Source organism: Rhynchophorus ferrugineus, unplaced genomic scaffold (assembly GCF_030347505.1).
Source record: "Rhynchophorus ferrugineus isolate W39M unplaced genomic scaffold, kcgeb_rfMv2 rfM5, whole genome shotgun sequence".
NCBI lineage: Eukaryota > Metazoa > Arthropoda > Insecta > Coleoptera > Curculionidae > Rhynchophorus > Rhynchophorus ferrugineus.
The window spans coordinates 25,766,108-25,791,897 of NW_027472584.1; the positions used below are offsets into that span (position 1 = coordinate 25,766,108).

General features: G+C 29.6%; 1 protein-coding gene across 1 annotated transcript in view; it reads right to left on the bottom strand.

Moving 5' to 3' along the window:
* Window positions 1-25,790, bottom strand: part of klar (klarsicht) — a 193,451-nt gene that overhangs the window by 8,281 nt on the left and 159,380 nt on the right. Inside the window, exons 17-18 of the mRNA XM_076404789.1 lie at window positions 7,054-7,264; window positions 295-578 (exon numbers count right to left, since the gene is read on the bottom strand). Of these exons, the coding sequence (XP_076260904.1) occupies window positions 295-578; window positions 7,054-7,264 (495 nt within the window). The remainder of the gene's footprint in view (window positions 1-294; window positions 579-7,053; window positions 7,265-25,790) is intronic.

A 25,790-nucleotide genomic window follows, 5' to 3' on the forward strand; every position in this document is an offset into this window, starting at 1 on the left:
AAAAGAATGCTCGCTGGGAAGTATTTTTCGTCGAACGAAGAGGTAATCGCCGAAACTGAGGCCTATTTTGAAGCAAAGGTCAAATCGTAGTACAAAAATTATATCAAAAAGTTAATTATGTTGAATAAAAAACTAATTTTGCCAAAAAAATGTGTTTTACTATGGTAGACCGGGGACTTTTCAATTGACCTGTTATAGATTCAAATGGTCAATGCTTTGAATAAATAAATGTTTCCATTTTCTGGAAAATTATGTAGTTTTTCCGGTATACCTGGTGATCTTATATTTACTTACCTTAACCTTTCCAACACTGGATGCGAGCAGGCCGCCGTTCTCACTATTAAATTACGGCATCTGACTTGCAGGGCTTTCAACTCTTCCTCGGCAGCCGATAGTTTCTCCCTCATGATAAAACGAGCTTTCGAATCAGGCGATAATCCCACTTCCAGTTGTCTCACCAATCTCCTGATGGCGGCCAAACGGCCCTGTCGCTCTCCGATCTCGTGTTCGGAACCCTCGTCCGAAATCCCACTGTCGGAAAACGATCCTTCAGTGAATAATTCTGGAAGCGGGTAACCCTGGAAAAAGAACAAATAGTTTTTACGTGTATTCTTTAAAAAATATCCCATATTTCACCAATTTTTTTACGCCAGAGAATACAGGGGACAATGTTTTTCTAATTTGTTTTTATATTTTTACCAGTCGTTGACGACTAATCTACAATTTTTCTTTACAATTGCTTAAATATACGGTATATATCTAGGAGGACCCCATTTTAGTCTCTGGTATAATAATGTTTATGTATTAATACTGTTGTTTTTCTCTTAAATGCATCTCACAAAATCAGATAGTTTGATGCTTTTGGGTCTGTGTCGTATTCTGGTGTTATCCAAGAGTTGTATTACTTCGATAATGACATGAGAATGAAGTCTGTCTTCATGTCTCTTTACAATTCTCCTGATTTCCTGAGTGACAGTCGGTATCTCAAGATCACGGTTTAAGTAATCAATCCTGTCGGACACACCTACAATACATCTCAGGACTTTGGTTCGGAATACGTATTAATATTACTTTTCTTAATATCATTCTAAGACTTAATCACTTTCCTAGCACTTGGAAAGTGACTCAAATCATTATGATTCTTAAACTTGGGAAAAAATCAGAAGACGTCTCCTCCTATCATCCTATAAGCCTGTGATCTCGACAATTTTTGATAAACTATACATTAAGAGGCTCAGAATAATCACAGAAGAGAGAAATATTATTCCAGACTATCAATTTGGCTTCCGGAATAATAGAACAAATACCTAGATTAGTCAACCAAATTAACAAAAACTTAAACGATAAAAAATAATGCTGCATTTCTCGATATATCTCAGGCCTTCAACAAGGTGTGGCAGACTGGACTGCATGTTAAATTGAAAAAGCTTTTGCCCCATACACACTTTCAACTCTTGAAATCATACATCACAAACAAACATTTTATTGTCAAACAGGGTGGCGAATACACCGACCTACACCCAATATATTCGGGTGTTCCGCAGGGCAGTATTCTTGGCCCATTGTTATATCTATTGTATACAGCAGACCGACCTACAAGAAAAGCTACTGTTGCAACATACGCTAACGATACAACGGTTTTATCATGACACGAGGATCCAATATCAGCCACAAGAAACCTCCAACCTCATCTTAACAAAGTCGAATTGTGATTGATAACGTGGCGTATCAAAGCAAATGAGAAAAAATTTATCCATGTGACATTCACCCTTTGTAGAAGAACATGTCTCTCAGTAAAATTGAATAATTATAAACTTCCGCAAACAGACAACGTTAAATATTTGGGAATGCATTTTGATCGACGTTTGACATGGAAAAAACATATAGTGACAAAACGCAAACAGCTTGGGCTCAAACTAAACCAAATATATTGGCTGATAGGGCGTAAATATAAATTATCTATAGATAACAAGATTTTGCTGTATAAGCCAATACTAAGGCCCATTTGGATGTACGATATTGAACTGTGGGGTACTACTAGCAAATCTAGCATAGATATCCTCCAGAGGTTTCAGAGTAAAGTGTTACGAGTCATCGCCAATGCCGATATTACGTCTCCAACAAACTGATGCTGCGTCATATCCCCTTAGGACCCATAACGAGTGTTAGTGCCAAGTACTCTGAAAGATTATTAGTGCATTCCAATGCACTCGCCAAACAGTTAAATGTACGCGATGACAGTGTAGTGTGGTAGGTTCAAACGCAAACTACTATACAAATTGATTAATAGACACATAGAATGAGATTTAATAATCTCTAGAATAAGTTAAAATAGTCTTTAGATTATCAGTTTTAACAGCAGATCAGCAGTATAGTTATATTGTATAACGAAAATCATATAACAATACTTATTGCTTACGAGCAGATTGCTGAAGTTTAGAAGAAGTTGTTGAAGAAGAGATTAATAAAAAAAATATATTACTTTTTGCGGAACGTTCATGTCCGTATACTTGCTTGTATAATAGCAAATTATTATGTACTGATAATTGTGATTTTCTTCCAATTAACCAATCTATTTTCCTATATTTTATCTCCAGTTCTTTTTTTTACACAATCTTTCGAGCGAAGTTTTTCATCAAGATTCATTCCGAGATACTTAGCCCTGTTGCTACATGGAATGATAGTATTATTTAGGTTATTATTGCTTGTGCAATCCAATTATTTGTATTGTTACTTGCCTGTTATAATTTTTGTGCGGCTTCTTCGCTATTGTCTCCGACAGCAGGAATCGCAAGGTCATTACCAAATATAGCCATCGATGATATCTTTAATTTGTTGTATATCACATGTGTAGAATAGGTAAATAATTGGCCCCAATATACTTCCTTGAAATAGACCTACTTTTAGCTTATTTTATTGTAAAGTATGCTTCCTCTCGTATGATTCTAAATATTATGACTGTAATGTAGGATTTTAATAATGGTTGACAGTGTGTCGTTTCGGTAACCGATCGATTTTCAGTAGCTAATGAACAAGTCATGCCATATCTTCTCGAAAGCTTCTGCTACATCTAAGAATATAGATTATTGGCCTTCCTAGGCATTTTCTATTACATCTGTAATTCTATTCACCTGTTCAATTGTTGACTATTAAGTTTTTTCTCTCTATAGTCGGGTTTTATTCTTTTCAACAACGTGGGGCCAAAAATGATCAAAAATCGCTTAAGATATTTTTTCCCGGTGGATCTATAGTTATTGTGAACGTTGTGTAAAACAAGTGGGAAGCAGCAGCAAGACAGAAAGTCGAAGCTTTTGCCAATCAGGCTGGCGCTGCTTAGTATGCGTCGCGACGCTTTTCATTACCGTGGCTCCAGCGTCGAACACTTCATTCCCGTGAATCCCGTTTCCAGTCGCGGCGTTGCCAAATCGACCATGGTTATTATACAGTGTATGACAAAGATGAATGGGTTTTGTGGTAGGAGAAAAATCAAAGAATTTTAGCAATTTTCGTACAAAATTTAAGACAAATTCTTTGTTTGATATTTTCATCCAATCTTAGAAATCTCACAAAACGAACAAAAACCGACAAAATCAAGCACTGCAAACAAGACAGTTGACAGATGAACTCCACAGAAATACAGAGGACAGTGTTGCCAGATTGAATTATAATACTGATTTATTCATGAAGTTAATGTACAAAATTTAAAATAATGTATTTATACCTGAAGTTATTCAAAAGAACTTTTTTATAGCCTATTCTAATAGTCTATTCCTAACTCGTTCCATATTTTGGTTAAAGACCTATAAACAACTGAAGTTTACTGACCTAGCATAGAAAACTGGAGAGTGGAGAGTCCTCCCAGCAATTATTTTCAATATTTTGAGTCTATACTGAAAAATTACAGATATACATACAGCCCGAAAAAATTCTATTACTGCCGAGTTAAAATTCTTCCTACATAACTTTTGAGACGCATATGTTGGAAAAGTGACCTTCGCTTAACCAAAAACAATAGGTATACTGTATAATACAATATTAATAGTTCTTTATTAAGGACTGCAAACGATATTTTATTCTAATTTTAAAACAGTTAGATAACTAATATCATTCTAAACATTCTATTTTAAATTTTAACAAAACCAAAATGATCCAGTTTAGAAGAGTTCATAACAAAGCACTACCTTCATGTTTCACCTCCCCCATAAAGGGGGGTCTATAGATGTCACAATATTCGATAAAAACTATTTTTTGAATATTTTGAATAAATTGTAAAAAATATCTGTATTGTAAAAAAATAATTAAGTGTACCTAACTCTCGATTACGTTTAATTATGAACATTTCAAGAACAATTGTGATTACTGAAGGTCATTAAAAATATTACCTTAATTTTTCCCTAACTTAACATTTCTATGTTAAGTTATAAAAGAAAGGAATATTTTGAAGACCTTTTAAAAAAATATCTGTGAAAAGTCACGTCGTACAACTGACTCTTGATTACGTTCAATTATAGACATTTGAAGAACGATTCTGATGACTGAAGACCATTAAAAATATAAATGGATAAGATATGAGGAGAGAGAAGTGAATTTTAAAATAGTAAAGCAGAAAGTTAAAAGGAAAAAGAAGAAAAAACAGAGAAAGAGAGAGTGAGACAGAGATGAGAGAGAGAATTCGGCAGTCCGGTATCTGACAAACGTAATGCCGACCACCATTTCCGGATCGTTAATCGCAACCGGACTTAGGCTTTCCAGTCACGTCGCGAAGAATGTTCCACGGAATCAGCGTAAAAATACAAATTTAATATCGGATCGTAGAGGTTCGTAGGAGATCGTTCGGCCCAGGGCCAGTCTATACGCTCGAAGCAGCATAGTCAGATTATTACCGGCTATTTTCACCCCGAACCCAGCCGAAACTAATATTTATGTACTCCCACAGGAACCCCAGGGACAACGAAGCTCCTGTATATAGGTCGGTGGACAGCGTTGAATAAAATAAAACTGTCGCAGTGTCCCATTCTTTTCTACGTTGGCTTCGGCAATCAGCTTTGGTTGCATTAAAATACCCCCTTCCCCCTTTCAAATGTCTCTCGAAATTTTATAACATTATAGTTGTCTGTATTTATCAAAGAAACAACAATAACTAAAAGTTATTCATAATTATCGTTAGTTAACTGTAAATAATTTGAGCTTCGGAAAGAAAAAAACAACCGGAGAAAAATCGGGTGAATAAGATAGCCCTTAAGTTCTTAATTATATTTCATAATAAAGTCGAAAAACTTGAGATGAACTTCCAATATCAAGTATAATAAATAAATTAAATGACACATGTCATTCGCACTTAATGGTATTAATTTATTATCATCTTCATATCATCTATATTTACCATAATACTATACTTATTATATTCATCATCTTAGTGATTTTTGTATCAGATGCAATAAATCCTTTTCTCTATATCAGCTTCAGTTAAATATATCTTTAACTTTATATTTAAATCATTGCCATGTCATCTGTTGTCTCATTATTTTCCATATTGGCATCGACAATGAGTCCACCCGTTTCCTACTGCCTCTCGGCATTCTAACAGGTCAATTGAAAAGTCCCCAGCCTGACACATAGATGGCGCTACTAGAATTAAATCCATATGTTTTTTAGTTAGCCTTAACCCTCAAGAGATGCGTGTATAAATTTGACAGCTCTCGGATTACTAGTTTGTGAATTATAGCATTTGGAGTGAAGCAACTTTTGTTATTGTGAAAAAAAGTGGATAAAAAGGAATTTCGCGTGCTGATAATATATTTTGAGGGGAAAAAATACAGTTGAAGCAAAAACTTGGCTTGATGCCGAGTTTCCGGACACTGCTCCAGGAAAATCAACCGTCAAGCATTGGTATGCTAAGTTTAGACATGGTGAAATGAGCACCGAAGACGGTGAACGCAGTGGACACCCAAAATGATTTTGAATGACCGTAAATTCAAATTGAATGAAATAGCAGACACTCTAACGTTATCAACAGAACGTATACATCATATCATTCACGAATATTTGGGTATGAGCAAGCTCTGTGCAAAGTGGGTGCCACCCGAACTCACTTTTAACCAAAAACAACGACGGGCTGATGATTCGGAGCAGTGTTTGAAGATGATCAAGCCTGATAAACCCGGGTTTTTGCATCGATATTTGACAATGGATGAAACATGGTTCCATCATATCACTCCGAAGTCGAATTGACAGTCATCCGAGTGAACTGCACACGATGAACCCGCTCCAAAGCGTGGAAAAACGCAACAGTCGGCTCGCAAGGTTATGGCATCTGTATTTTGGGATGCGCATGAAGTGTTCACTGGCTACCTTGAAAAAGGAAGAACTATCAACTGCGACTATTACATAGCCTTATTGGACCGTTTCAAGAGCGAAATTGTCGAAAAACGGCCGCAATTGAAAAAAAAAGTGCTGCTTCACCAAGACAATGCACCGTGTCACAAGTCAGTAAAAACGATGCCAAAAATCCATGAATTGGGCTTCAAATTGCTTCCTCATCCACCGTATTCTCCAGATATGGCCTCCAGCGACTATTTCCTGCTCGCTGGGCAGAAATTTACGTCGAATGAAGCGAAGGACAAATCGTACCACAAAAATGGTATCGAAAAGTTGGAGGGTCTCTATAATCAATGTATCACCCTTGAAGGGAATTACATTGAATAAAAAAACTAATTTTGCTAAAAAAATGTGTTTTACTATTGTAGGTCGGCGTGTTTTCAATTGACCTGTTATAATATTGTAGCTGTCTGTGTAAAAGTCTTCTTAGTCATTTTTGTTCGCGTTTGACACAAAAACACCAAACCGAATCTACAGAGAAGCTGCAATTGCCAAGTTTGAGGATTTCAGTAATTATTATTAGACAAATAAAGTGACTTAAACAAAATTCGAAATTAAAACGGCTTTGGTGAAAATGGGATAACCTGTAAACGTTTCGAGATATCATCCAAAGACGCATATATAATGGTTTTAATATTTTTACTGCTTCATTCTTTGAACTTTTCTCGTATTTACCTGATGTGAAGTAGACTCCGACAGCAATTTAGCAACATCCCTCACACAAGTCGCTGTTTGATCGGTAAACTGACCGTTGGTCAATACAGAATCTAACAGATGTATTGTCTTCCCGTCCTCCATCAGATCCTTTTGAAGTTGTTCCAATCGGCTTTCCAACATTTTCCAAGCAGGCAACAGATTTTCGATTTCCGTAAGTTTATTTGAGGTTCTGTAACCAAAAATAATTACAATTAATGAGAAATAAACACTGTGTCGCTAATATTTTTATAATATAAGATAAAGATAGATAGCTAGAGGGTGAAATTATTTGCTGAAATTAAGTACTTCTAAAATAATAAAATCCATATATCCACATAAAAAAATAAAAAAGAAGATGTGGAGTTATAAACCCAATAACTCCATGATAAATTGTTAAATAAATGTGAAGAACTAATAATGTTCACATTTGCTGATGATAATAGCTTATTCTTTACAAGTAACCACATTGAGACAATTGCAAATAGATTACAAAGAGCTGTCAATAACATTACTGAGTGGATTAATAGATGTAGTAATTCCGTCTGTGAACCAAGCTTCAAGCTCTCAAGTAGTAGAAAGATCATATTACGAAGAACCCAGTAGAACCTTGTATGAGGCTCAAAAAATATAATGGTTTCTTGAGTAACAATCCAAGTCATTTCACAACAAATTGTCAATATATAAACAAATTTTGAAGCCAGTGTGGACTTATCATACTCAACTATGGAGTTGTATAAGGAAATCCAATATCAATATTATCAAAACTTATCCAAAAACTATCTACAAACACCTAGGGTACCAACAGTCACCGAAAGAATTAAATATCAAGAGAGATTACGTAAACACAAAAACTTCGAATTGCATTCACCGCGTGTTCTGTTAGTACTAACCTTCAAAAGAAAGCTGTTAAAATTTCATGACATTCTATTCATAAGTTTGCGAGTTATTGTGCTAAGAGTGGCACGATTTTTGTTATTTTCAAAACAATGGATCAAAAACAATTTCGTTTTTTTAATTTTGCACTGCTTCTTGATGGGGAAAAATACCGTTTAAGCGAAGCAATGGCCTGGAAAGTGTTATAAGAACTCAGCTTCATCAGAAACAACAATAACACGTTAGTTTGCAGACTTCAAACGTGGTCGTCGAGACACCGATGATGCAGAAATCAGTAGACGTCCAAATAATGAGGTAACAACAGAAAACATCAAAAAAATCCACAAAATCGTCTTGAGTGGTCGAAAAGTAAAGTTGCGTGAGTCAGCTAACATCGTAAATATATCAAAAGAACGTGTTGGTTTTATATTGCATGAGCATTTCACTATGAGAAAACTGTTCAAAGTGGGTGCCGCGTTTGCTCACTGCTGACCAAAAACAAGAAAGTGTAGATAATTCTAAGCAATCTTTAGCCATGTTTAAACGTAACAAGCCGGAATTTTTGCGTCGGTATGTGACAGTGGGTGAAAGATGGATCCATCACGTTACTTCGTAATCAAAACTATCGTTATTTGAGTGAACAGGCCTATTTTGAGGTAAAAGATAAATCGTTCTACAAAAGTGGTAATGAAATGTTACGGCGGCGATGTAACATTTGTGTGGCTCTTAATGGAGATTACGTTGATGAATAAAGCCAATTTTGAACAAGAAAAAACGCATTTCCTTTGTTAGAGGCGGGACTTTTCAGTCCATGTGTTCTATAGTCTTAAGCTTATGTGGAGTGAACAAAAGCAAGTATATTCACGAAATATATTTTGGATTAAATATACGCCTACAGTCATAGATCTCGATTTTATGAACACTATTAAGGAAAATTATGAAAAACTGGTTGGATTTTAACTAAAAATATTAAAAATATTGTTATTTTTACACGATATGAGTATGAATATGTATGGTGAAGTGGAGAAAGCTATTTTTAACAAAGGAAATATCGGCAGTACCATATTTATTTGCACCGTGGTCTCATGGAAAGGCAGACATATTGAATACTAATACAAATTTACGCATCGTACGTACATATCACGATCATACTATCTGGGCAACGTACTTTGAATGTCTTACTTTACTAAACACGTCCGAATTCGTGAGAAAACTTAATTGAATAACCATCGGAAAAATGATTCCAGATTGCCGTTATATTCATTCATACAATCGCTTTTAGCATGTCTAAGTGATACTTTTCAATCCCAATCATTATCACTATCTTTTAACGCTGCCTATTTACTTTATTATTTTACTAAATAATTTTCTTCGTTATATTATTGAATTAATTACAATTATTTTGGACTTTTTCTAACTAGTTTTTAAAGCTAATTCACTCATATAAATTTTAAACACTAACCTAAGTTTACTACCGATAATAACGAATTATTTCGAGAACTTATACGTAAAGAAGCTTAATAATATAATAGAAAAAAAAAAGATTATTGCAAAATATCAATTTGGGTTTCGTAATGAGCACGGGACGATGGAACAAGTATATAGATTTGTAAACTAAACAAATATGAACTTAAATGCCAAAACATATAGTTCGGTTGCATTTAAAAAATATTTATCAGATGTGACAGATGATGATGATGATTGTGGAACAATACTATCAATAATTATACACAATGAGCGAATAAATTGATCAGAAAAAATTATTCATTGAGCAAGTCGTGATTCCATACACCAGATTGGACCCACGTGACCATATTGCATCCTGCAAGTTTACTTCACACTGTTGTGCATCTAATATATTGTTAATATAGAAATAAAACCTCCGTGAACAATAAATCAACGCACCTACTAAACTACTGGCATCACTGAAAATAAGACAATCAGACCAGCTATTTTTCAACTGTAAACATTGACAACAAGTCAACAAACTGTATCGAGTTTGACCCCCCATCTACATCCTGATATGTCGTGTACAAGTAGTAGTGTAACGACTAGCGATTAACATGCCTGAAAAAAACTGAGCCACTTCGTGAGAAGAATCATCATTGAAATTTTTTCATGTCTGAAACATGTAAACCAAACCTTCCTAAATAGACGCAAATATGGGAAACGTGAAAACCATTTTAAAAGATCGCGGATAAATAATCGGCAGTCGTATCTGACAAGGGTACTAGACATTAAGGAAAAAATGTTTCTTACAAATTACAAAATCGCGTAAAATGTGTGTGGTGAATCATTGATTGTTTCGTACCGTACTGTGATATAAATTGTTTTGGCGTTGTACTATGAGGACGAGCCTCCCAATATTTTAATCTATGACTAATCACTGATTTTTACATGCTTGTAATCACAATCACTATATTTTGATCATTTTTAACACAAAATTAAAGATGTCTCATTGACCATGACTTGATTTTATTTTCTATATATCAATCCGATGAAGAAAACTTACTTTAAACTTATTTCGACATTTTAGAACTTAGAACATTGCTAAATATCACAGATAAAGATTTAAGAGCAATGAAATCAAATTATAATGAAACAATTTGAGCAAGATTTTAAAGCTTTAGAGTCTTGGATGATGTCCACACAAAATAATGAAAATACACCCTTTATATCCATTGTCCTTTAAGAATAGCTAGATTAATTCCAATAGCAAAACAAATAAGACTAAATAAATAGATATTAGTAAAAGTTAGCACCAATTTAATATTGAACATTCAAAAAAACTTCGAAATATAGGAAATAGAAAAAGAACAAGCAGTGCAACAGAATTAAAAAAAGGCAGAAAACACGGCAAAAGAAAACAATAGCCCTGTAAAAAAATAGAGGATACTAAAAAGGCATATTTAGATTAAAAAAAAACTAAGCATATCATTCATTGTAAAATTATGCTACATTTTTAATGAAAGAAGAGATAGAAGAGAACTTTCTGTCTGAAAAAAATATCATGCTGATGACAGAAACATCAACACACCAATGGGCGACAATTTTATTGAAATAGAATCGATTTTCTGCCTGAAAATGCGATGCGACCTTTAAAACTTTAAAATTAGGTACCATATACTGATAACAGAAATATCAAGACAGCAGTGACAGTTTCTTTGATTGTAATAAAATTAACTCTGTCTGAAAACAATATTAATCTTCGTGATAAAAAAAACCTTTAAAATTTAATACCAAACCTAATAATAACGATAGAAAATGATTCGACATCAGTATTTTCCTGACTTTGTTCCGTGTCAGTTCAGTGGCTATACACCAATTTGATTTTTGAAACTATTATATTGAATTTGAAATTTCTGCCTTTTAAATTTTTTCTTGCCATTAACTGTTAACAAAAGACGAGCTTTGCAGGTTTATTAAGTAGAGACGATTTAATTTTAATGTATGTTTTTGTGGCGGGACGAAATTAGATTAGAAACACGAGAAAAACCGAAAAGGATAAAATAGGAAATTCGAATTTAAATATTATAAAAGTGTGACGTGAGAAACGATTGTACGTAACGAAATTTCCAAACTGAAAACATTATAGGTCTTCTTTTATGTAAATTAGATGGCAGACAGACATACACAAAGCAATAAAACAATTTTACAATTAGTATTCTACGGGGGCATCTTTCCATTACTCCGACTGTATGACGGCAGCTGCACCCAAAACTGACGTGTTTAGCGTTTTAAAACTTCTCAAATCTATTTTACAATGTAATTTTATGTAATGTTTATTCCAAATGTAACCGCTGCTATGGAAATAAATACGTCGTAGGCTGTACATTAATAAAAGTTTGCCTATTATTCCTTTCACATATCGCTACGATAGATATACTGGGGATGCTATTAAACTGTTCGGGGCATTATTGTTTCAAACAATAATAACAATAAATATAAATAACCGTTCAAAAATATTTTTATTCATAATACTACGATACATGTTTATTCCGATACGTTTTTTTTTCTCTCTCTTATAAACATATTCAATTATTCAAACGTATGCACACTAACAAAATTGTAAATATGCTGTACCTGTACTTTCGTATTTTGTTCACCTTGATTTGATTTTTTACCATATTAATATATCATCAAAACAATCATTTTGTGGATATTCAATTATTTCCATACATTTAAAAATAGTGTCCAATTACATCCGTATCTTAATAACTTTAATAACTTTAAGAATTTGCTCATATTACTATATTTTAATTTTTTCGATTCCTTTAAATTTAGTGATTGAAATACTGCTAATAAAAAAAACTAAATATTCGAAAATTTGTGTTGAATTTTTATTAGTTGTATATTACTTTTTGGAATTAATTTAAAAATTTTAATCCGACACCTTACTTAAAATTTGGCGAAGAAATTGATAATCAACTTGTATATATCCCATAGTTTAGAAATTATAATCAATATTATGTTTTGATTACTAAATTTTATATTTTCAAAAAGCTGATATACTATCTCACATATTACTCATATAGCAAAATAAATGTTTTTTTCGTTAATTACACCATAAAATGCTGCTAATTACAAATTTGGAACTTATTTGGAGAGATGAAGCATTTTCATAATTTTTCCATATATATACTCAGGAAAAATCGCGATTTTTGTCCATTTTCAGAATTTTTCTTCTCATCTCTTTAGTACTGCATATATGTCGATGAAAATCTGACAGCTTATGTAAAATTTCATGAGGAATTTGATAGTCAACTTGTATTTTTGTTACCTCCATTAGTTTAGAAGTTATAATCAATATTATGTTTTGATTACCAAATTTTATATTTTCAAAAAGCTGATATACTATCTTACATATTACTCATATAGCAAAATAAATGTTTTTTTCGTTAATTACACCATAAAATGCTGCTAATTACAAATTTGGAACTTATTTGGAGAGATGAAGCATTTTCATAATTTTTCCATATATATACTCAGGAAAAATCGCGATTTTTGTCCATATTCAGAATTTTTCTTCTCATCTCTTTAGTACTGCATATATGTCGAAGAAAATCTGACAGCTTATGTAAAATTTCATGAGGAATTTGATAGTCTACTTGTATTTTTGTTACCTCCATTAGTTTAGAAGTTATAATCAATATTATGTTTTAATTACTAAATTTTATATTTTCAAAAAGCTGATATACCATCTTACATATTACTCATATAGCAAAATAAATGTTTTTCTCGTTAATTACACCATAAAATACTGCTAATTACAAATTTGGAACTTATTTGGAGAGATGAAGCATTTTCATAATTTTTCCATATATACTCAGGAAAAATCGCGATTTTTGTCCATTTTCAGAATTTTTCTCCTCATCTCTTTAGTACTGCATATATGTCGATGAAAATCTGACAGCTTATGTAAAATTTCATGAGGAATTTGATAGTCAACTTGTATTTTTGTTACCTCCATTAGTTTAGAAGTTATAATCAATATTATGTTTTGATTACCAAATTTTATATTTTCAAAAAGCTGATATACTATCTTACATATTACTCATATAGCAAAATAAATGTTTTTTTCGTTAATTACACCATAAAATGCTGCTAATTACAAATTTGGAACTTATTTGGAGAGATGAAGCATTTTCATAATTTTTCCATATATATACTCAGGAAAAATCGCGATTTTTGTCTATTTTCAGAATTTTTCTTCTCATCTCTTTAGTACTGCATATATGTCGATGAAAATCTGACAGCTTATGTAAAATTTCATGAGGAATTTGATAGTCTACTTGTATTTTTTTACCTCCATTAGTTTAGAAGTTATAATCAATATTATGTTTTAATTACTAAATTTTATATTTTCAAAAAGCTGATATACCATCTTACATATTACTCATATAGCAAAATAAATGTTTTTTTCGTTAATTACACCATAAAATGCTGCTAATTACAAATTTGGAACTTATTTGGAGAGATGAAGCATTTTCATAATTTTTCCATATATATACTCAGGAAAAATCGCGATTTTTGTCTATTTTCAGAATTTTTCTTCTCATCTCTTTAGTACTGCATATATGTCGATGAAAATCTGACAGCTTGTGTAAAATTTCATGAGGAATTTGATAGTCTACTTGTATTTTTGTTACCTCCATTAGTTTAGAAGTTATAATCAATATTATGTTTTAATTACTAAATTTTATATTTTCAAAAAGCTGATATACCATCTTACATATTACTCATATAGCAAAATAAATGTTTTTGTCGTTAATTACACCATAAAATACTGCTAATTACAAATTTGGAACTTATTTGGAGAGATGAAGCATTTTCATAATTTTTCCATATATACTCAGGAAAAATCGCGATTTTTGTCCATTTTCAGAATTTTTCTTCTCATCTCTTTAGTACTGCATATATGTCGATGAAAATCTGACAGCTTATGTAAAATTTCATGAGGAATTTGATAGTCAACTTGTATTTTTGTTACCTCCATTAGTTTAGAAGTTATAATCAATATTATGTTTTGATTACCAAATTTTATATTTTCAAAAAGCTGATATACCATCTTACATATTACTCATATAGCAAAATAAATGTTTTTTTCGTTAATTACACCATAAAATGCTGCTAATTACAAATTTGGAACTTATTTGGAGAGATGAAGCATTTTCATAATTTTTCCATATATATACTCAGGAAAAATCGCGATTTTTGTCTATTTTCAGAATTTTTCTTCTCATCTCTTTAGTACTGCATATATGTCGGTGAAAATCTGACAGCTTATGTAAAATTTCATGAGGAATTTGATAGTCTACTTGTATTTTTGTTACCTCCATTAGTTTAGAAGTTATAATCAATATTATGTTTTAATTACTAAATTTTATATTTTCAAAAAGCTGATATACCATCTTACATATTACTCATATAGCAAAATAAATGTTTTTTTCGTTAATTACACCATAAAATGCTGCTAATTACAAATTTGGAACTTATTTGGAGAGATGAAGCATTTTCATAATTTTTCCATATATATACTCAGGAAAAATCGCGATTTTTGTCTATTTTCAGAATTTTTCTTCTCATCTCTTTAGTACTGCATATATGTCGGTGAAAATCTGACAGCTTATGTAAAATTTCATGAGGAATTTGATAGTCTACTTGTATTTTTGTTACCTCCATTAGTTTAGAAGTTATAATCAATATTATGTTTTAATTACTAAATTTTATATTTTCAAAAAGCTGATATACCATCTTACATATTACTCATATAGCAAAATAAATGTTTTTCTCGTTAATTACACCATAAAATACTGCTAATTACAAATTTGGAACTTATTTGGAGAGATGAAGCATTTTCATAATTTTTCCATATATATATTCAGGAAAAATCGCGATTTTTGTCCATTTTCAGAATTTTTCTTCTCATCTCTTTAGTACTGCATATATGTCGATGAAAATCTGACAGCTTATGTAAAATTTCATGAGGAATTTGATAGTCAACTTGTATTTTTGTTATCTCCATTAGTTTAGAAGTTATAATCATTATTATGTTTTGATTACCAAATTTTATATTTTCAAAAAGCTGATATACTATCTTACATATTACTCATATAGCAAAATAAATGTTTTTTTCGTTAATTACACCATAAAATGCTGCTAATTACAAATTTGGAACTTATTTGGAGAGATGAAGCATTTTCATAATTTTTCCATATATATACTCAGGAAAAATCGCGATTTTTGTCCATATTCAGAATTTTTCTTCTCATCTCTTTAGTACTGCATATATGTCGATGGAAATCTGACAGCTTATGTAAAATTTCATGAGGAATTTGTTAGTCTACTTGTATTTTTGTTACCTCCATTAGTTTAGAAGTTATAATCAATATTATGTTTTAATTACTAAATTTTATATTTTCAAAAAGCTGATATACCATCTTACATATTACTCATATAGCAAAATAAATGTTTTTTTCGTTAATTACACCATAAAATGCTGCTAATTACAAATTTGGAACTTATTTGGAGAGATGAAGCATTTTCATAATTTTTCCATATATATACTCAGGAAAAATCGCGATTTTTGTCTATTTTCAGAATTTTTCTTCTCATCTCTTTAGTACTGCATATATGTCGATGGAAATCTGACAGCTTATGTAAAATTTCATGAGGAATTTGATAGTCTACTTGTATTTTTGTTACCTCCATTAGTTTAGAAGTTATAATCAATATTATGTTTTGATTACCAAATTTTATATTTTCAAAAAGCTGATATACTATCTTACATATTACTCATATAGCAAAATAAATGTTTTTTTCGTTAATTACACCATAAAATGCTGCTAATTACAAATTTGGAACTTATTTGGAGAGATGAAGCATTTTCATAATTTTTCCATATATATACTCAGGAAAAATCGCGATTTTTGTCTATTTTCAGAATTTTTCTTCTCATCTCTTTAGTACTGCATATATGTCGATGAAAATCTGACAGCTTATGTAAAATTTCATGAGGAATTTGATAGTCTACTTGTATTTTTTTACCTCCATTAGTTTAGAAGTTATAATCAATATTATGTTTTAATTACTAAATTTTATATTTTCAAAAAGCTGATATACCATCTTACATATTACTCATATAGCAAAATAAATGTTTTTTTCGTTAATTACACCATAAAATGCTGCTAATTACAAATTTGGAACTTATTTGGAGAGATGAAGCATTTTCATAATTTTTCCATATATATACTCAGGAAAAATCGCGATTTTTGTCTATTTTCAGAATTTTTCTTCTCATCTCTTTAGTACTGCATATATGTCGATGAAAATCTGACAGCTTGTGTAAAATTTCATGAGGAATTTGATAGTCTACTTGTATTTTTGTTACCTCCATTAGTTTAGAAGTTATAATCAATATTATGTTTTAATTACTAAATTTTATATTTTCAAAAAGCTGATATACCATCTTACATATTACTCATATAGCAAAATAAATGTTTTTGTCGTTAATTACACCATAAAATACTGCTAATTACAAATTTGGAACTTATTTGGAGAGATGAAGCATTTTCATAATTTTTCCATATATACTCAGGAAAAATCGCGATTTTTGTCCATTTTCAGAATTTTTCTTCTCATCTCTTTAGTACTGCATATATGTCGATGAAAATCTGACAGCTTATGTAAAATTTCATGAGGAATTTGATAGTCAACTTGTATTTTTGTTACCTCCATTAGTTTAGAAGTTATAATCAATATTATGTTTTGATTACCAAATTTTATATTTTCAAAAAGCTGATATACCATCTTACATATTACTCATATAGCAAAATAAATGTTTTTTTCGTTAATTACACCATAAAATGCTGCTAATTACAAATTTGGAACTTATTTGGAGAGATGAAGCATTTTCATAATTTTTCCATATATATACTCAGGAAAAATCGCGATTTTTGTCTATTTTCAGAATTTTTCTTCTCATCTCTTTAGTACTGCATATATGTCGGTGAAAATCTGACAGCTTATGTAAAATTTCATGAGGAATTTGATAGTCTACTTGTATTTTTGTTACCTCCATTAGTTTAGAAGTTATAATCAATATTATGTTTTAATTACTAAATTTTATATTTTCAAAAAGCTGATATACCATCTTACATATTACTCATATAGCAAAATAAATGTTTTTCTCGTTAATTACACCATAAAATACTGCTAATTACAAATTTGGAACTTATTTGGAGAGATGAAGCATTTTCATAATTTTTCCATATATATATTCAGGAAAAATCGCGATTTTTGTCCATTTTCAGAATTTTTCTTCTCATCTCTTTAGTACTGCATATATGTCGATGAAAATCTGACAGCTTATGTAAAATTTCATGAGGAATTTGATAGTCAACTTGTATTTTTGTTATCTCCATTAGTTTAGAAGTTATAATCAATATTATGTTTTGATTACCAAATTTTATATTTTCAAAAAGCTGATATACTATCTTACATATTACTCATATAGCAAAATAAATGTTTTTTTCGTTAATTACACCATAAAATGCTGCTAATTACAAATTTGGAACTTATTTGGAGAGATGAAGCATTTTCATAATTTTTCCATATATATACTCAGGAAAAATCGCGATTTTTGTCCATTTTCAGAATTTTTCTTCTCATCTCTTTAGTACTGCATATATGTCGATGGAAATCTGACAGCTTATGTAAAATTTCATGAGGAATTTGATAGTCTACTTGTATTTTTGTTACCTCCATTAGTTTAGAAGTTATAATCAATATTATGTTTTAATTACTAAATTTTATATTTTCAAAAAGCTGATATACCATCTTACATATTACTCATATAGCAAAATAAATGTTTTTTTCGTTAATTACACCATAAAATGCTGCTAATTACAAATTTGGAACTTATTTGGAGAGATGAAGCATTTTCATAATTTTTCCATATATATACTCAGGAAAAATCGCGATTTTTGTCTATTTTCAGAATTTTTCTTCTCATCTCTTTAGTACTGCATATATGTCGAAGAAAATCTGACAGCTTATGTAAAATTTCATGAGGAATTTGATAGTCTACTTGTATTTTTGTTACCTCCATTAGTTTAGAAGTTATAATCAATATTATGTTTTAATTACTAAATTTTATATTTTCAAAAAGCTGATATACCATCTTACATATTACTCATATAGCAAAATAAATGTTTTTTTCGTTAATTACACCATAAAATGCTGCTAATTACAAATTTGGAACTTATTTGGAGAGATGAAGCATTTTCATAATTTTTCCATATATATACTCAGGAAAAATCGCGATTTTTGTCTATTTTCAGAATTTTTCTTCTCATCTCTTTAGTACTGCATATATGTCGATGAAAATCTGACAGCTTGTGTAAAATTTCATGAGGAATTTGATAGTCTACTTGTATTTTTGTTACCTCCATTAGTTTAGAAGTTATAATCAATATTATGTTTTAATTACTAAATTTTATATTTTCAAAAAGCTGATATACCATCTTACATATTACTCATATAGCAAAATAAATGTTTTTGTCGTTAATTACACCATAAAATACTGCTAATTACAAATTTGGAACTTATTTGGAGAGATGAAGCATTTTCATAATTTTTCCATATATACTCAGGAAAAATCGCGATTTTTGTCCATTTTCAGAATTTTTCTTCTCATCTCTTTAGTACTGCATATATGTCGATGAAAATCTGACAGCTAATGTAAAATTTCATGAGGAATTTGATAGTCAACTTGTATTTTTGTTACCTCCATTAGTTTAGAAGTTATAATCAATATTATGTTTTGATTACCAAATTTTATATTTTCAAAAAGCTGATATACCATCTTACATATTACTCATATAGCAAAATAAATGTTTTTTTCGTTAATTACACCATAAAATGCTGCTAATTACAAATTTGGAACTTATTTGGAGAGATGAAGCATTTTCATAATTTTTCCATATATATACTCAGGAAAAATCGCGATTTTTGTCTATTTTCAGAATTTTTCTTCTCATCTCTTTAGTACTGCATATATGTCGGTGAAAATCTGACAGCTTATGTAAAATTTCATGAGGAATTTGATAGTCTACTTGTATTTTTGTTACCTCCATTAGTTTAGAAGTTATAATCAATATTATGTTTTAATTACTAAATTTTATATTTTCAAAAAGCTGATATACCATCTTACATATTACTCATATAGCAAAATAAATGTTTTTGTCGTTAATTACACCATAAAATACTGCTAATTACAAATTTGGAACTTATTTGGAGAGATGAAGCATTTTCATAATTTTTCCATATATATATTCAGGAAAAATCGCGATTTTTGTCCATTTTCAGAATTTTTCTTCTCATCTCTTTAGTACTGCATATATGTCGATGAAAATCTGACAGCTTATGTAAAATTTCATGAGGAATTTGATAGTCAACTTGTATTTTTGTTATCTCCATTAGTTTAGAAGTTATAATCATTATTATGTTTTGATTACCAAATTTTATATTTTCAAAAAGCTGATATACTATCTTACATATTACTCATATAGCAAAATAAATGTTTTTTTCGTTAATTACACCATAAAATGCTGCTAATTACAAATTTGGAACTTATTTGGAGAGATGAAGCATTTTCATAATTTTTCCATATATATACTCAGGAAAAATCGCGATTTTTGTCCATTTTCAGAATTTTTCTTCTCATCTCTTTAGTACTGCATATATGTCGATGGAAATCTGACAGCTTATGTAAAATTTCATGAGGAATTTGATAGTCTACTTGTATTTTTGTTACCTCCATTAGTTTAGAAGTTATAATCAATATTATGTTTTAATTACTAAATTTTATATTTTCAAAAAGCTGATATACCATCTTACATATTACTCATATAGCAAAATAAATGTTTTTTTCGTTAATTACACCATAAAATGCTGCTAATTACAAATTTGGAACTTATTTGGAGAGATGAAGCATTTTCATAATTTTTCCATATATATACTCAGGAAAAATCGCGATTTTTGTCTATTTTCAGAATTTTTCTTCTCATCTCTTTAGTACTGCATATATGTCGATGAAAATCTGACAGCTTATGTAAAATTTCATGAGGAATTTGATAGTCTACTTGTATTTTTTTACCTCCATTAGTTTAGAAGTTATAATCAATATTATGTTTTAATTACTAAATTTTATATTTTCAAAAAGCTGATATACCATCTTACATATTACTCATATAGCAAAAAAAATGTTTTTTTCGTTAATTACACCATAAAATGCTGCTAATTACAAATTTGGAACTTATTTGGAGAGATGAAGCATTTTCATAATTTTTCCATATATATACTCAGGAAAAATCGCGATTTTTGTCTATTTTCAGAATTTTTCTTCTCATCTCTTTAGTACTGCATATATGTCGATGAAAATCTGACAGCTTGTGTAAAATTTCATGAGGAATTTGATAGTCTACTTGTATTTTTGTTACCTCCATTAGTTTAGAAGTTATAATCAATATTATGTTTTAATTACTAAATTTTATATTTTCAAAAAGCTGATATACCATCTTACATATTACTCATATAGCAAAATAAATGTTTTTGTCGTTAATTACACCATAAAATACTGCTAATTACAAATTTGGAACTTATTTGGAGAGATGAAGCATTTTCATAATTTTTCCATATATACTCAGGAAAAATCGCGATTTTTGTCCATTTTCAGAATTTTTCTTCTCATCTCTTTAGTACTGCATATATGTCGATGAAAATCTGACAGCTTATGTAAAATTTCATGAGGAATTTGATAGTCAACTTGTATTTTTGTTACCTCCATTAGTTTAGAAGTTATAATCAATATTATGTTTTGATTACCAAATTTTATATTTTCAAAAAGCTGATATACCATCTTACATATTACTCATATAGCAAAATAAATGTTTTTTTCGTTAATTACACCATAAAATGCTGCTAATTACAAATTTGGAACTTATTTGGAGAGATGAAGCATTTTCATAATTTTTCCATATATATACTCAGGAAAAATCGCGATTTTTGTCTATTTTCAGAATTTTTCTTCTCATCTCTTTAGTACTGCATATATGTCGGTGAAAATCTGACAGCTTATGTAAAATTTCATGAGGAATTTGATAGTCTACTTGTATTTTTGTTACCTCCATTAGTTTAGAAGTTATAATCAATATTATGTTTTAATTACTAAATTTTATATTTTCAAAAAGCTGATATACCATCTTACATATTACTCATATAGCAAAATAAATGTTTTTCTCGTTAATTACACCATAAAATACTGCTAATTACAAATTTGGAACTTATTTGGAGAGATGAAGCATTTTCATAATTTTTCCATATATATATTCAGGAAAAATCGCGATTTTTGTCCATTTTCAGAATTTTTCTTCTCATCTCTTTAGTACTGCATATATGTCGATGAAAATCTGACAGCTTATGTAAAATTTCATGAGGAATTTGATAGTCAACTTGTATTTTTGTTATCTCCATTAGTTTAGAAGTTATAATCATTATTATGTTTTGATTACCAAATTTTATATTTTCAAAAAGCTGATATACTATCTTACATATTACTCATATAGCAAAATAAATGTTTTTTTCGTTAATTACACCATAAAATGCTGCTAATTACAAATTTGGAACTTATTTGGAGAGATGAAGCATTTTCATAATTTTTCCATATATATACTCAGGAAAAATCGCGATTTTTGTCCATTTTCAGAATTTTTCTTCTCATCTCTTTAGTACTGCATATATGTCGATGGAAATCTGACAGCTTATGTAAAATTTCATGAGGAATTTGATAGTCTACTTGTATTTTTGTTACCTCCATTAGTTTAGAAGTTATAATCAATATTATGTTTTAATTACTAAATTTTATATTTTCAAAAAGCTGATATACCATCTTACATATTACTCATATAGCAAAATAAATGTTTTTTTCGTTAATTACACCATAAAATGCTGCTAATTACAAATTTGGAACTTATTTGGAGAGATGAAGCATTTTCATAATTTTTCCATATATATACTCAGGAAAAATCGCGATTTTTGTCTATTTTCAGAATTTTTCTTCTCATCTCTTTAGTACTGCATATATGTCGATGAAAATCTGACAGCTTGTGTAAAATTTCATGAGGAATTTGATAGTCTACTTGTATTTTTGTTACCTCCATTAGTTTAGAAGTTATAATCAATATTATGTTTTAATTACTAAATTTTATATTTTCAAAAAGCTGATATACCATCTTACATATTACCCATATAGCAAAATAAATGTTTTTGTCGTTAATTACACCATAAAATACTGCTAATTACAAATTTGGAACTTATTTGGAGAGATGAAGCATTTTCATAATTTTTCCATATATACTCAGGAAAAATCGCGATTTTTGTCCATTTTCAGAATTTTTCTTCTCATCTCTTTAGTACTGCATATATGTCGATAAAAATCTGACAGCTTATGTAAAATTTCATGAGGAATTTGATAGTCAACTTGTATTTTTGTTACCTCCATTAGTTTAGAAGTTATAATCAATATTATGTTTTGATTACCAAATTTTATATTTTCAAAAAGCTGATATACCATCTTACATATTACTCATATAGCAAAATAAATGTTTTTTTCGTTAATTACACCATAAAATGCTGCTAATTACAAATTTGGAACTTATTTGGAGAGATGAAGCATTTTCATAATTTTTCCATATATATACTCAGGAAAAATCGCGATTTTTGTCTATTTTCAGAATTTTTCTTCTCATCTCTTTAGTACTGCATATATGTCGGTGAAAATCTGACAGCTTATGTAAAATTTCATGAGGAATTTGATAGTCTACTTGTATTTTTGTTACCTCCATTAGTTTAGAAGTTATAATCAATATTATGTTTTAATTACTAAATTTTATATTTTCAAAAAGCTGATATACCATCTTACATATTACTCATATAGCAAAATAAATGTTTTTCTCGTTAATTACACCATAAAATACTGCTAATTACAAATTTGGAACTTATTTGGAGAGATGAAGCATTTTCATAATTTTTCCATATATATATTCAGGAAAAATCGCGATTTTTGTCCATTTTCAGAATTTTTCTTCTCATCTCTTTAGTACTGCATATATGTCGATGAAAATCTGACAGCTTATGTAAAATTTCATGAGGAATTTGATAGTCAACTTGTATTTTTGTTATCTCCATTAGTTTAGAAGTTATAATCAATATTATGTTTTGATTACCAAATTTTATATTTTCAAAAAGCTGATATACTATCTTACATATTACTCATATAGCAAAATAAATGTTTTTTTCGTTAATTACACCATAAAATGCTGCTAATTACAAATTTGGAACTTATTTGGAGAGATGAAGCATTTTCATAATTTTTCCATATATATACTCAGGAAAAATCGCGATTTTTGTCCATATTCAGAATTTTTCTTCTCATCTCTTTAGTACTGCATATATGTCGATGGAAATCTGACAGCTTATGTAAAATTTCATGAGGAATTTGATAGTCTACTTGTATTTTTGTTACCTCCATTAGTTTAGAAGTTATAATCAATATTATGTTTTAATTACTAAATTTTATATTTTCAAAAAGCTGATATACCATCTTACATATTACTCATATAGCAAAATAAATGTTTTTTTCGTTAATTACACCATAAAATGCTGCTAATTACAAATTTGGAACTTATTTGGAGAGATGAAGCATTTTCATAATTTTTCCATATATATACTCAGGAAAAATCGCGATTTTTGTCCATTTTCAGAATTTTTCTTCTCATCTCTTTAGTACTGCATATATGTCGATGAAAATCTGACAGCTTATGTAAAATTTCATGAGGAATTTGATAGTCAACTTGTATTTTTGTTACCTCCATTAGTTTAGAAGTTATAATCAATATTATGTTTTGATTACCAAATTTTATATTTTCAAAAAGCTGATATACCATCTTACATATTACTCATATAGCAAAATAAATGTTTTTTTCGTTAATTACACCATAAAATGCTGCTAATTACAAATTTGGAACTTATTTGGAGAGATGAAGCATTTTCATAATTTTTCCATATATATACTCAGGAAAAATCGCGATTTTTGTCTATTTTCAGAATTTTTCTTCTCATCTCTTTAGTACTGCATATATGTCGGTGAAAATCTGACAGCTTATGTAAAATTTCATGAGGAATTTGATAGTCTACTTGTATTTTTGTTACCTCCATTAGTTTAGAAGTTATAATCAATATTATGTTTTAATTACTAAATTTTATATTTTCAAAAAGCTGATATACCATCTTACATATTACTCATATAGCAAAATAAATGTTTTTCTCGTTAATTACACCATAAAATACTGTTAATTACAAATTTGGAACTTATTTGGAGAGATGAAGCATTTTCATAATTTTTCCATATATATATTCAGGAAAAATCGCGATTTTTGTCCATTTTCAGAATTTTTCTTCTCATCTCTTTAGTACTGCATATATGTCGATGAAAATCTGACAGCTTATGTAAAATTTCATGAGGAATTTGATAGTCAACTTGTATTTTTGTTATCTCCATTAGTTTAGAAGTTATAATCATTATTATGTTTTGATTACCAAATTTTATATTTTCAAAAAGCTGATATACCATCTTACATATTACTCATATAGCAAAATAAATATTTTTCTCGTTAATTACACCATAAAATACTGTTAATTACAAATTTGGAACTTATTTGGAGAGATGAAGCATTTTCATAATTTTTCCATATATATACTCAGGAAAAATCGCGATTTTTGTCCATTTTCAGAATTTTTCTTCTCATCTCTTTAGTACTGCATATATGTCGAAGAAAATCTGACAGCTTATGTAAAATTTCATGAGGAATTTGATAGTCTACTTGTATTTTTGTTACCTCCATTAGTTTAGAAGTTATAATCAATATTATGTTTTGATTACCAAATTTTATATTTTCAAAAAGCTGATATACTATCTTACATATTACTCATATAGCAAAATAAATGTTTTTCTCGTTAATTACACCATAAAATACTGCTAATTACAAATTTGGAACTTATTTGGAGAGATGAAGCATTTTCATAATTTTTCCATATATATACTCAGGAAAAATCGCGATTTTTGTCCATTTTCAGAATTTTTCTTCTCATCTCTTTAGTACTGCATATATGTCGATGGAAATCTGACAGCTTATGTAAAATTTCATGAGGAATTTGATAGTCTACTTGTATTTTTGTTACCTCCATTAGTTTAGAAGTTATAATCAATATTATGTTTTGATTAC